At 43.4% G+C, this 13,945-nt stretch overlaps 1 protein-coding gene and 1 long non-coding RNA gene across 6 annotated transcripts in view; one reads left to right on the forward strand and one right to left on the reverse strand.

The window, feature by feature from the left end:
* CCDC60 (coiled-coil domain containing 60) overlaps positions 1–13,945 on the forward strand; it is a 204,668-nt gene that overhangs the window by 170,913 nt on the left and 19,810 nt on the right. For all 3 annotated transcript variants that reach the window (XM_055358152.2, XM_055358153.2, XM_004053980.4), the window contains 2 exons: positions 9,394–9,478; positions 12,834–12,905. In XM_055358152.2, the coding sequence (XP_055214127.1) occupies positions 9,394–9,478; positions 12,834–12,905 (157 nt within the window). The remainder of the gene's footprint in view (positions 1–9,393; positions 9,479–12,833; positions 12,906–13,945) is intronic.
* Positions 1–13,945, reverse strand: part of LOC109028980 (uncharacterized) — a 283,881-nt gene that overhangs the window by 119,268 nt on the left and 150,668 nt on the right. The gene's annotated exons all lie outside the window — the stretch shown is intronic.

Here is a 13,945-nt window from a genome sequence, read left to right on the forward strand (position 1 = left end):
GGCCCTGATGGTCAAAGATGGAAGTGAGCAGAAGTGCAAAAGTCCACTGGGTGGTCAGGGTTCAGCGTAATGACTGCCAACAGGAAAAATCCCCACCGCCCCTGCCTGTCAACAGGGCTGGGAAAGGTCCCAAGCCCCGAAAAGCTGTTTTCTGAACAGAAGTAGTAGTATCTGAGATGGGAAGAAACTAAGATAGACCATCAGCAGATATGCGATTCTTATATATATATACGCATATATATATATACACATATACACATATATATACACATATACACATATATATACATATATACACATATATATACATATATACACACATATATACATATATACACATATATATACATATATACACATATATATACATATATATACACATATATATACATATATATATATATATTTTTTTTTTTTTCCTAGAGACAGGGTCTCACTCTGTTGCCCAGGCTGGAATGCAGTGGCACAATCATGGCTCACTGCAGCCTCAAACTCCTGGGCTCAAACAACCCTCCCACCTCAGCTTCCTGGCCACTTACGGATTTCTTGATTCTTCTTTCATTTAACACATACTTTTTGAGCACCTACTGTGCACCGAAAACTGAGTTACTTGAGTACCTGCCCTTCCCAAACTTAAATTTTAGAAGAGACAAATGATAAATAAGAAATCCCTAGGCTGGGTACAGTGGCTCATGCCTGTCATTCCAATATTTTGGGAGGCCAAGGCAGGAGGATGGCTTGAGTCCAGGAATTTGAGACCAGTCTGGGCAAAATAGTGAGACCCCATCTCTACATGGAAAATTTTAAAAATTAGCCAGGCATGGTGGCACATGCCTGTAGCCCTAGCTACTTGGGAGGCTGAGGTAGGGGGATCACTTGAGTCCAGGATTTCAAGATTGCAGTGAACTATGGTTGTGCCACTGCATTCCAGCCTGGGCAACAGAGTGAGACCATGTCTATAAAAATAAAGTAATAAAGAAGAAAGTCATGGCATGGCATGGTAGCTCACGCCTGTAATCCCAGCACTTTGGGAGTCTGAGGTGGGCTTATCACAAGGTCAAGAGATCAAGACCATCCTGGCCAATGGGGTGAAATCCCGTCTCTACTAAAAATACAAAAATTAGCTGGGCGTGGTGGCACGTGCCTGTAGTCCCAGCTACTCAGGAGGCTGAGGCAGGAGAATCGCTTGAACCCTGGAGGCAGAGGTTGTAGTGAGCTGAAATCACACCACTGCACTCCAGCCTGGCAACAAAGCAAGACTCTGTCTCAAAAAAAAAAAGAAAAGGAAATTGTAACTAGCAAGGCAGTTGCATATAGTATGAGCTGGGAAGAGAACAAAACAGAATGCTGGGATAGAGAGAGACCGTTAGTGGGCATGGAGCTAAATTAGCAAGGGTGATCAAGGGAGCCTCTCTCAGGTCTGATGTTTGAACTGAGACTTGAAGACCTGAAGCTGAGGAGGGAGGCAGGGGTCAGAGCACGCAGGGCCTTTGTGGAGCAAGTAAGACTTCAGAATTATTCCAGGTGCAAGAGGAAGTATCTGGAAAGTTTTCAGTACAGGAGGGACTAGACCTGATCTACTTTTCCAAGGTGTTTTTGTGGTTATTGGTGTTATATCCATGTCTTCATTTTCTTTTTCAACTCTAAAAGCTTTGCTCTTAAATAAGAAAAGTAGAGTGATAGCCCAGCTTCAAGGCCCCACCCCAGTCCCAGAGCTTGCCCATGGTTCTCCTGGGGCAAACAGAACACTGGCGCTGGTGGCAGAAGGGAGTAGCAGAGGAAGGAGACTTTGCAATGAGGGGAGGGGTAAATGGAGCATCTCTCTAGGCACCTGCAACACTGCAGGCCTGTCCCCAGTGGCCACCTTCCTCTCACATCCAATCACTCACCTGCTCTGATCAGTGCTGTCTCCTAAAAGTCCCTCAAATCCTACCCTCTTCACACCTATTGCTTTTGTCTTGAAGATAGAAAACTAGGGGCACATACGGAGATCCTGACACTTATGTTTTGTTTAGCATACACAAAAATTTGTGTTTTTTTGAAAAGTAGCTGTGACTTTTAAAGATTAAGATGTTTTACCTAAAACATCTTACTTTTTACAAACAAAACACTCTTGGCCAGATATGGCAGCTCACACTCGTAATCCTGGCACTTTGAGAGGTCAAGACAGGAGGACCACTTGAGGCCAGGAGTTCGAGATTAGCCTGGCTGACATAGCCAGACCCCATCTCTACAGATAAAATAAATTACTCCTTGTGGTAACAGTGGGCCTGCAACCCTGAATGACAACGATCAACTGGAGCTTGGTCCCTTTAAGTGGGGTTTGTGTTCTCCAGTTTTCCACAGTCTTCATCACTCCCTATTGCCCCACTAATTGCTCTGGTTGGCTGAGTGTGTGACCATTTACTATCACATTTGCCCTATTGTTTTCTTTAGAATGATGATGATGACGATGATGATGATGGTGATGATAAAACTATAACTAACACTTAAAAGTATTTTTGTATCAGCTCCTTTGTATGTACATTAATTCATTTAATCCTCACAAGAACTTCTTCATGCCTATTCTGCTGATGAGAACATTGGGGCACAGAGAGGTTAAGTTATTTGCCCTAAGTCACAAAGCTAGTGAGTGATGAAGACATAATTTGAACCGAGGAAATCTGGCCCTCAAGTCAGACTTGATTGCTCCGCTTTACCCAAGTCTTCAGGAAAAAATAAAAAATAAACGATGGACCAAGAGAGCAAATTGATTTTTTTTTACATCAACTTGTGTCACTCATTTTTGGTACCTGGCCCCTGAAGGCCATCTGAGTTTTGGACCTCTGGTCTAGAATCTCTTCACTTCTCACCTAGAAAACAACAGCCTCCTAACTAGTTTCCCTGCTTCTTGTCCTGCCTTTACCCACTTACTTTTCTCCATGTTGCGTCAGAAGGGACTTTCTAAATGAAAAATCTGATATAGTTCTCTCTAGCTCAACATCTTTCAATGACTCTGCCTTTTCTCTAATACATTACCTCTGATCTTGCCCCAGGCTGCTCAGGTCAGCTCTTGCTAGTTCACACCTTAGGTGGGGCACTCCAACCTCATCAAAACACTTTCTTCTTTTTAAACAATGCACACTCTTGTATGACTTTCTCTACTTGAAATGCCTGTTCATGCTTGACCCTTCAGTCTGGTGGACTCCTGCTGAACCTTCAAGACCCAGTTCAAATGTTCCCTCCTCTGTGAAGCCTTCTCTGATTCACCCAGGTTTCCTCTTCTCTTGTCTCTTAGTAGTTGGTATTTGCTTTTATTGAATTATTAATTTTAACTTAAAATGCATCTCACTGTATCCAGTAGGCCCTTCTCATGGCTCAGTACAGAGACCTAAAAAGCAGTGGCTTAAAAAAAGATAAAAGCTTATTTTTTGTACAGATTAAAGAAGATCAGTCCAGGGCTGGTAAGGTGGCTTCCATAGATCATCAGGAATCCTACTTCCCCCTCTTTCTTCTGTGTCATCCTTAACATCACTTCATAATCCACCATGGCTGCCAGAACTCCAGCCATCACACTCACATTCTAGGATGGAAGAAAAAGGAAGTAAGCAAAGTACGAAAGTGCCCATTCCCAGCTGAGTTTAAGCAATCCTCTCAGGAGCCCCATACCACACTTCTACTAAAATCTCATTGCCTAGAACTTAGTCAGAGGGCTACGCCCAGCTGCAAAGGATGTTGAAAAAATGAGCTAGCAAATGCTTCCCCTTGTATGCATAGAAAGAATCACAGTTCAATTACTAAGAAAGAAGGGGAAAAGGAATGTGAGCTCCCCGCAAGTGTGCAACAGTAACATCTTATTTACCTTCATCCTAGCACACAGTAGGAACACAAAAATGACTGAAAAAAAATGAATTTCCTCTGGGAGGAAAAGTTTGCTACTTTAGCCTCCCAAACCTTTTCCTCCATTTATACCTTAACCTCCATCCAATTTGTCACAGCCTTGACAAAAGTAGATTAATTTCCCAGCCTCTCTTGCCTTCTAAAACCTCCTCAAATTGATTCTGAATTCAGGAGTCCTATTCTAAGAGACATACTATTTGACCAAGGTCTAATTTCCAAGGTTTCTGCATAATGAAGTCTTTGTGGATGCAAATCACTGGAGACAGCAGGTTGCAGCCTCTCTGGGGAATGATCCCCTCCCCAAATCAATGGCAGGGAGATTCCCAAGAAACAAAAGCCCAGGCTACTCCTCCTGCTGGTCTTGAAGCTCTGAGTCTTGGAACTATTAGAGGAGAAACTCACTTAAATAACAACTCAAAAACATGAGTCCTATGCCATCTCATGTTTCCCTTCAAACCAGCCCCGTACAACAAAAAGACTTCCTCTATTCCCCCTCCCCAAAAAGAAGAAATGGATTTAGGCATTCAAGGGTGAGATTCTTAGACAGGCTGGGCATGGAAGATGGAGAAAGGAAGTCAGGATTTTTTTCTCTGGGGGTATAATTTGACATTTGGTGCTCTAGAAGGGCAGCTTGATGTGTCAGGTCGCTGTAGTCATTTGCTGATATCCATATCCACCCACCCTTAGGCTTGTTTGCTTATGAGTTGGGGGTAGGAGTGGTGGAGCAGTCAGATGTTGCTGCTTGGTTCTAAAGAGAAGGGAAGAAACTTGGAGAACCAATCACAGCTCCCTTGCTAATAGGCTTCTGGACACACTCCAAGGACTCTAGGATCTGTGGCTTTAGGGAAGGTTGGCATGACAAGACAAAAATAAAGGTCAAGTTCAGGTTAAATGGAATCATGCCCACAAATTGAGAGCTGGAGTAGAAAATGGCTTAATGCTGACATTTATCACAGCCTAGATGGCTCCAAAGTCACTAAGGAAAGGCATTCTTTCCCTAGCATCCAGTAATTGCATTAATATGCAAAGCTGGATGTACACAACACACAAATGGTCTTGGGAAGCACTGGGCTTCACGCCTCCCTTCCAGGTATGGCTTTTGACGCCTGAGCTTGAGCCAACTGCAGGTACCCACTAAGGAATGAGGTGTCTGCACTGGTATTGCCATCGTTCATCGATATCCAAATCTAACTCATAGTCCCAAATCCTTCCATTTCCTCCCTAGTTGTTCACTTTTACGTTTAGCCAACTATTGACTGAGACCCCATGTGCTAAGCATGCTGCCAGGTGCTATCAATAAAAAGACAAATAAAATGTGGCCCCTGACATCAAGGAACTCACAGCCTGAGGAGAAGACCTGCAAGTGAACAGAAAATGGCTATCACATGAAATCAATGCTGTGATGGGGGTCAGAAGGACAGTGTGCTGCAGGAATCCACAGGTGGGCACCCTACCAGGTGCAATGGACGGAGATGGGAAGATAGCATTCTTCCAGAACCCCAGAGGAGGGAGGAAAATGTGATAGATCTATCAAAAGTGCATGAAACCAACATCAGCCACACTGCTCTCTGTTCTGAGATGGTGCAAGCCACCAATATTTCCCACAAAGACAGAAAATAAAAATCAAAAATTATTTTATCCAGTGGAGACAGCCATCTAGCATATTTGTTCATTTCGAGATGCAATCAGGTTGCACCGCTAAGAATATGTGTTTAAGGCTCTCCCTTTGGTTGCTCACGTTCCAGTAGTTGGCTGTCGTAGTTTTCTTCTTAGTTCCTGGGATTATTTAAAAACCATCTCAAAAGTCTCCCCTCTTTTATTTCTTGACATATCTCTGATCTCCAATGGCTCTCTGTCTGTGTATTTTCTCCTCTTCTCACTCCAAGTCCCTTCTTCCCAATTCTTGTTCATAAATCTGGGGAGAAATTCTGGTGTAGTCATAGTCATCAAGGGACAACCTCACACTGTGATGTTTCAGCACCGTGGACAGCTACAAACATTAGGAAAAAGCGGTCCCAAAGCTAGTGGTTTTGTATCAAAGCAGATTCCACCTTAGGGAGTGGGAAGAATTGAGATATCCAGGGATTTGCAAATATGTATCCACATAAGACAGGACCATTCACTTCCACTCTCCCACTTTTCTTGAGGCACGTAACTTACTCCATCTCTATTTCATTTTCCAACTTTTTGGAGTGTCAGTGTGTGCGTTTCCTACAGCTGCTGTAAAATTTCTGACAACAGAAACTTATTGTCTCACAGTTCTGGATACTAAACATCCAAACCAACATGTCCATAGGGCCATGCATCTTCCGAAATCCATAGGAGAGAATAGTTCTCTCCTTTTCTGGTGGGTGCTGGCAATCCTTGGCATTCCTTGGTTCATAAATGCATCACTTGAATCTAGAGCCCCTGTCATCACATAGCCACCTTTTCCCTATATATCTCTCTTTCCTATTTATAAGGACACTAGTCATTGGATAGAGGGTTCATCATACCCCAATATGACGTCAACATGACTTAACTACAATCACGTGTCACATAACAATGTTTCAGTCAACAATGGACCACATATACGACAGTGGTCCCATAAGATTAGAGTGAAGCTGAAAAATTCCTATTGCCTAATATATCTTAGCCATCATGATATCATAGCACACTATGTTACCCACAGGTCTGTAATGATGCTGGTGTCAATAAACCTACTGCATTTTATACTGCATATAAAAGTATAACACAATTATATACAGTACACAGTACTGTACTTGATAACGATAAAATGACTATGGTACTGGTTTATATAAGTACTACACTTTATTTTCTATTGTAATTTTAGAGTGTATTCCTTCTACTTATAAAAAGAAAGCGAATTGTAAAACAGCCCTAGGTAGATCCTTCAGGAGATATGCCAGAAGAAGGCATTGTTATCATGGGAGATGACAGCTCCATGTGTGTTACTTGTTACTGCCTCTGAAGACCTTACAGGGGACAAGATGTAGAGGTGAAAGACAGCAGTATTGATAATCCTGACCATGCGTAGGCCTAGGCTAATGTGTGTGTTTGTGGCTTAGTTTCCTTTTCTTTTTTCTTTTTTTTTTTTTTTTCCTGAGACAAAGTTTCGCTCATGTTGCCCAGGCTGGAGTGCAGTGGCACAATCTCGGTTCACTGCAACCTCCACCTCCCAGGTTTAGGTGATTTTCCTGCCTCAGCCTCCCAAGCAGCTGGGATTACAGGCACCTGCCACCACATCTGGCTATTTTTTTTTTTTTGTATTTTTAGTAGAGACAGGATTTCACCATGTTAGCCAGGCTGATCTTGAACTCCCATCATCAGGTGATCCACCCACCTCAGCCTCCCAAAGTGCTGGGATTACAGGCATAAGCCACCGCATCTGCCCTTAGTTTTTAACAAAAATGTTTTAAAAGTAAAAAATTTTAAAAAATAGAAAAATGCTTATAGAACAAGGATATTAAAAAACATTTTTTACAGATATACAATGTGTTTGTTTTACGCTAAGTGTTATTACAAAAGAGTCAAGAAATTTAAAAAATGTAAAGCTTATAAAGTAAAAAAGTACAGTAAGCTAAGTTTAATTTATTATTGAAGAAAGAAAAATATTTTTAGTAAATTTACTGTAGCCTAAGTGTACAGTGTTTATAAAGTCCACAGTAATGTCCTAGGCCTTCGAATTCACTGAGCACTCACTCACTGACTCACCTAGAGCAATTTTCAGTCCTGGAAGCTCCATTTATGATAAGTACCCTATATAGGTGTACTATTTTTTATCTCATACCCTATTTTGGCTGTACCTTTTCTGTTATCCCTAGATACACAAATACTGAACATTGTGTTATAATTGCCTTCAGTACAGTAACATGCTGTACAGGTTTGTGGCCTGGGAACAATAAGCTGTATATACCAGGTGTATAGTAAGCTATGCCCAGGTGTATAGTAAGCTATGCCATCTAGGTTTGTATGAGTGCACTCTATAATGTTCACACAATGACAAAATCGCCTAATGATGCATTTCTCAAGATGGGTCCCCATTGTTAAATGACACAATGGTCATTACATCTGCAGTGACCCTATTTCCAAATAAGGTCATCGACTGAGGTCCTGGTGATTAGGACTTCAGCATATCTTGGTAGAGAGGGTCACACAATTCAACCCATAACAGTCAGGTATGAATAAATATTTCTATACTATACAAAAATCAACAATATTCTTTTTTTCTGAGACAGAGTCTCACTCTGTCGTCCAGGCTGGAGAGCAGTGGTGTGATCTTGGCTCACTGCAGCCTTGACTTCCCAGGCTTAGGTGATTCTCCCACCTCAGCCTCCTGAGTAGCTGGGAATACAAGTTTACCCCACCATGCCTAGCTAATTTTTTTATATTTTTGTTTTAGTAGAAATGGTGGTTTCTCCATGTTGCCCAGGCTGGCCTCGAACTCCTGAACTCAAGCAATCCTCCCACCCCGGCCTCCCAAAGTGCTGAGATTATAGGTGTGAGCCACTGCACCCAGCCAAAATCAATATTAAGTATGAAAATAAAAGCTAGGCCAAGGCAAGGAGGGGTGGTGGGAGCTGTGGGGAGCTGGAGAACAGTCGCCTATCTAAAGGCACGTCCAGCATGCAGCAGGAATGGGGGCAGTGTACTCCCATCTCAGACTCCTTTCTAGGGAAGCTGGAGGTCTGGATTTTCATGTGAAATCTTCCAGTGTTAAAAGGTTGGCATCCACATGGAATCAAATAAAACACATTTGTAAGCTGAATTCAGCCTGTGGATTGCTTGTTTAAAACTTCAGGCCTATGGAGATCAGAGAAGGTTTCCTGAGCAAGATGATTTATTCTCAGCTTTGGAAACAGTTCTCTCTGGCTGCAGTAGAGTTTAAGGTGGGGAAGGGAAGGGAGATGAAACGGGGGATAAAAAGAGCAGCTGGATCCTGGCAGGCCTCACAGGCCGTGTTGAAAGAATTTATTTATGTTTTATTTTTTATTTTATTATTATTGTTATTATTTTGATTCAGAGTCTAACTGTATCACCCAGGCTGGAGTGCAGTGGCACGATCTCGGCTCGCTGCAACCTCTGCCTCTCAGGTTCAAGCAATTTTCATGCCTCAGCCACCTGAGAAGCTGAGATTACAGACATCCACCACCACGCCCAGCTAATTTTTGTATTTTTTGTAGAGGTAGGGTTTCACCATGTTGGCCAGGCTGGTTTCAAACTCCTGGCCTCAAGTGATCCACCTGCCTTGACCTCTCAAAGTACTGGCATTACAGGCATTAGCCAAACGTAACACAGAACCACTGATGGGTTTTAAGCAGGGGCGTGGCATGGTCAGATTTGCAACATGCCCAACACTATCAGCCACCTCTTCCGGACCCCAGTGGAATCCCTCTTCAGATCCCCAACCCTCAGGAGCAGAGGTGACCCCAGTTTGGGGGCTGCACCCTGTTCTGCACAATCCTGTCTCAGGGGTGGCTTCTGGTCAAGGGTGACCTCTCATATTCTCATCAGATCTGCAGAAGCTCCTGGAGATGGTTCGGGAAGATGCCCGGAGGACAGTCACAATAGAAAATGGGATGCAAAGAAAAGCACCCAGGTATGTGCTCTTGACTCCTGGGGCAAATAAAGCTTAGAATAATGGCAATCACATTAACAGTAGTAGTTGCCAACTGTTGAGCATTTTCTCTGTGACAGGCACTGAGCTGTGTTGTTTATGTGTATCACCTCTCTGAGTTCTTACAATAATCCTACAAGGTAGGTACTATTATCTTTATTTTACAAATCAAGAAATGAGGCTCAGAGAGCCTATGTGACTAGTTCAAGGTCACTCAGCTAGTGAATGATAAGGCCATGACTCTAATCTAGACCTTTCTTACCAATTTATTTTTGTCTCTGAGACAGGGTCTCGCTCTGTTGCCCAAGCCGAAGTGCAGTGGCACAATCATAGCTCACTGCAGCCTCCAACTCCTGGACTCAAGTGATCCTCCCAACTCAGCCTCCTAGGTAGCGGGGACTACAGGCACACACCACCACATCTGGCTAATTTTTTTTTTATTATTTTGTAGAGACAGGGTCTCGCTATACTGCCCGGGCTGGCCTCAAACTCATGGCTTAAGTGATCCTCCCACCTCAGCCTCCCAAAATGCTGGGATTACAGATGTGAATCACCATACCTGGCAAATCCAGACATTTCTAATTCCAAAAACCATTCTCTTTGCCATTCTGCCACACTGCTCCTCAGGAATCTTCTGGTTATTCATTCCTCCTTTGAGTGAATACTTATGAACATGTATGGGCTGTGTACTCATTATTATTGTGAGAAGTGTCCATTAAAGGAAAGCTTGAAACTGTGAGAACAAATAATAATGGCATTTGACCTAGTCTGGGTTGGGGATGGGGATCAGAGAAGTTTCCTCCAAGGAAGAAGCTTTAAGCTGAGATTTGGATAAAGCATGTAAATGAGCCAGACTGATGAGGCTGGCATGGGCGGGTAGGGAGGTGGGGAAGAATTATAGGCAGCACATGTGCAAACGTGGTCAAAAGGGACCACAACACCTTCAGGGAACTGAAATGCAGCCAAAAAGGGATGAAACTCAAGGATTCGGGTTTTTATTCTAAGAGCAGCGGGAATCCTTTGAAGTTTCAAGCCGGCAACCGATATGATTAGCTCGTAAGGAGGTACTATCAGACTTGAACCTAAGACATCCGCTTTCTGGTGGGAAGCCTCGTCCACAGACTTCTGACCTCTAAAAGCCCCAGAGAGCACACAGCCTAGAGCCAGAGCTCCCTTCCCAGGTGTGGATTCCTTTGAGTAAGCAAATTCCTTCCTGAAAATAAATGAGGCACTAGAAGAGGTTCATCATCGCCTTCAGCCCACTGGGATGCCAACTATGACTTGTTGGTTATTGTTATTACCACAATTACAGTTCACTGCGCACTTTCACATGCATCACACCTCGCCTCTGCTTGTGAATGATGAATTCGCTGGCTGCTGCCTCGACTCTCATTGGGGCTGCTCTGGAAGGTGGCACTTGGAGGCACTCAGAGACAACGTTGACCCATAAGGCCCCCACTGCTGTGCCTGATTTATAAGCATTAGAGACAGACAATAATAATGAAGCATCAGCTCAATGAGGCTCCTTCCTTTGTAAGAACTCACAGCACAAGCACTGGCTTTGGAGTCAGACTGATGTGGATCCAAAACCTGCTGCCCTTGGACAAGCCATCTAGCCTTTCTCTAACCCTCTGTTTTCTCATCTGTAAAATGAGATTGTGTCGCATCAAAGCTTGGCTTTGGAACCAGACAAACTAAGGTCAGGCTCCATGGCCATGACTAATTGTCGGGTGATGTTGGGCAAGTTGCTTCACCTCTCTGAGTCTGATTCTCATTCTGTAAAATGAGGCTCATTAGCAGCCTATCCCAAAGGGTTGTAGTGAGAATTAGATAATATTATCCCTGTAAAATATTACTAATGTTATGGAAATAACATCTAGTTCAATGAAACATTTTAAGCACTTAATCAGATAATGCATTTATTTAACATATTAGCATGTGCCTGGCATAGAGTAAGTATTCAATAAATGGCAGTGAGGTTGGTGGTGGGGATGGTGGTGAGGACGGTTGTTACTTTTATCTCACACATGTTGCCCCACGGAATCTTCTCCTGCTGAGACAGGTACATTCACCATTACCATCACCCCATCCCATATATGTCAAAGAGCAACAAGCAGTGACTTCCATAAGGTCTTCAAAGACAAAACCACTCTAGACCATGGTTCTCATGAGACCATCACATGGCCTCTGCTTTCAATTTAATGATAAAATAACCATGGTTACAGAGCAAGAATGTGTTGAAGTTTCCCTTCCTCATTAATTCCTCTGGGAAAAAAATCTCCCTAATCTTTTGCTAAGGCAGCAGACATTAAAGCTTCAATGCAGAGCTACAGACAGACAGCTAGGAAAAGCTGGAAAAGCTGCAGATACTCTTTTGCCCCTCACTTTAGAAGCTGGATTCCTTCCTCACTTTAGATCGCAAATCTGCTCCCATCAAGGCTGACATCGAACTGAGGGGCCTGCAGAAATCCCTACAAGCCAGCACATCCAGCCCCCAGCCTCAAGGCCAGGCTGCCCCCTAGCCATCTAAAAATACAGCTTTTCTTAAAATCTGGTAGCAGTGTCCCTGACGATTAGAAGCAGTTAGGGTACTTGTGAAAAATACAAATTTCTATGCCTCTTCATCCCAGAACCCACTGAATCAGAATATGCAGAGGTAGTGAGATATATATATATATATTTTTTTTTTTTTTTTTTTTTTTTTTGACAGAGTCATGCTCTGTTACCCAGGCTGGAGTGCAGTGGCGCGATCTCGGATCACTGCAAACTCTGCCTCCCTGGTTCAAGCGATTCTCCCACCTCAGCCTCCCGAGTAGGTGGGATTACAGACATGCACCACCACACTCGGCTAATTTTTGTATTTTTAGTAGAGACAGGGTTTCGCAATGTTGGCCAGGCTGGTCTGGAACTCCTGACCTCAAGTGATCCGCTTGCCTTGCCCTCCCAAAGTGCTGGGATCACAGGTGTGAACCACGACGCCTGGCCAGTAGCTGTATTTTTTTAACAAGCACTTCAGGTGGGCATTATGTCGCAGTATTTTGCTGTATGGTGGGGAATTTTAGGAGAGAGAGAGAGAGTGTGTGTGTGTGTGTGTGTACCTATGTGTGTGATCTAAATGCAGCTTCTGGGGCCCCCCTCCAGGCCCAATGTATTCAAGTCCCAGGAAATGTGGCCGAGGAATCTGTATTCATAGCAAACTCTCCAGGTGAGTGCTGTGCTCAGTAGAGTCTGAAGATTCTTGCTCTAGAAAGAGAAATCCCCCTCCTCCCACACGTAGTTACTGCACAAAATCTTCATGAATTCAGCGCCTTGTTAAAGGACTCCTTTTGCCTTGCAGCATCTTGTCAGTGCTGAAACAAAACAAGAGTAATTCTGCTTATAAGGAAATGCAGACCACTCTCAAATCAAGGTAGGAAAGCCTGGAGCCTGCAGCAGGTGCCTCCGAAGGCAGCCCACACTTACAGGGGCCACCGCAGGGACGCTCCTCCCCAGACTATGGAAAGTGGGACAGGAAAGAGGGAACTTTTTCCTTCTTATGACCTCACTAGAAACAAGCCCCTTTACTGCAGGGCCAGGCGTGGGAATTCAGGTATTTCTCCCCAACAATTATATACCATCAAGTTAAAATCTTCTAGTCATGGAGAAGTGAGGTGGGGAGGACGCGGTACAAGACTATGTCTCTTTCTCTCTACTTGGGTAATTTATAATGGAGGAGGTGGAGATCTTACCCCAATTTATTTGTTCATTTAGAGAATATTCTTTTTTTTTTTTTTTTTTTTGAGATGGACTCTCACTCTGTCACCCAGGCTGGAGTGCAGTGGTGTGATCTCGGCTGACTGCAACCTCCACCTCTTGGGTTCAAGTGATTCTCCTGCCTCAGCCTCCCAAGCAGCTGGGATTACAGGCACGCACCACCATGCCCTGCTAATTTTTGTATTTTTAGTAGAGACAGGGTTTCACCATGTTGGCCAGGCTGGTCTCAAACGCCTGACCTCAAGTGATCCGCCTCCCTCGGCCTTCTAAATGCTGGAATTACAGGCATGAGCCCAGCCCATTTAGAGAATATTCTTAGATTCCCCATCTGTGTCAGTAACTGTGCTAGGTTTGGGGGATTCAGTAGCAAATGAAACAAACACAAACAAACACAGCCTGCCCTCATGGATCTCTGTGTCTGGGCTGGGGTTATAAACTTTTATGTGCCATAGACTCCTTGGTAGTCTGAGAAAATCTATGGACTCCTTTAAGAAAAATGCTTTTAAATGCATACTATACAGTACAAAAGATCACTAAGAAATTTGTAGTAATCTAGATTGCTATATTACAATCAAATTTGGAATATGGTAATCTATGCGTGTCTTTCACAATGTGTTATATAACAAGACTTAACTCCTGTAATTTTGGATTAGTGTTGAGTATAAATGATTTTTCAAATTATCTCTCACAATTGTA

Source organism: Gorilla gorilla, chromosome 10 (assembly GCF_029281585.2).
Source record: "Gorilla gorilla gorilla isolate KB3781 chromosome 10, NHGRI_mGorGor1-v2.1_pri, whole genome shotgun sequence".
NCBI classification, from domain to species: Eukaryota; Metazoa; Chordata; class Mammalia; order Primates; family Hominidae; genus Gorilla; species Gorilla gorilla.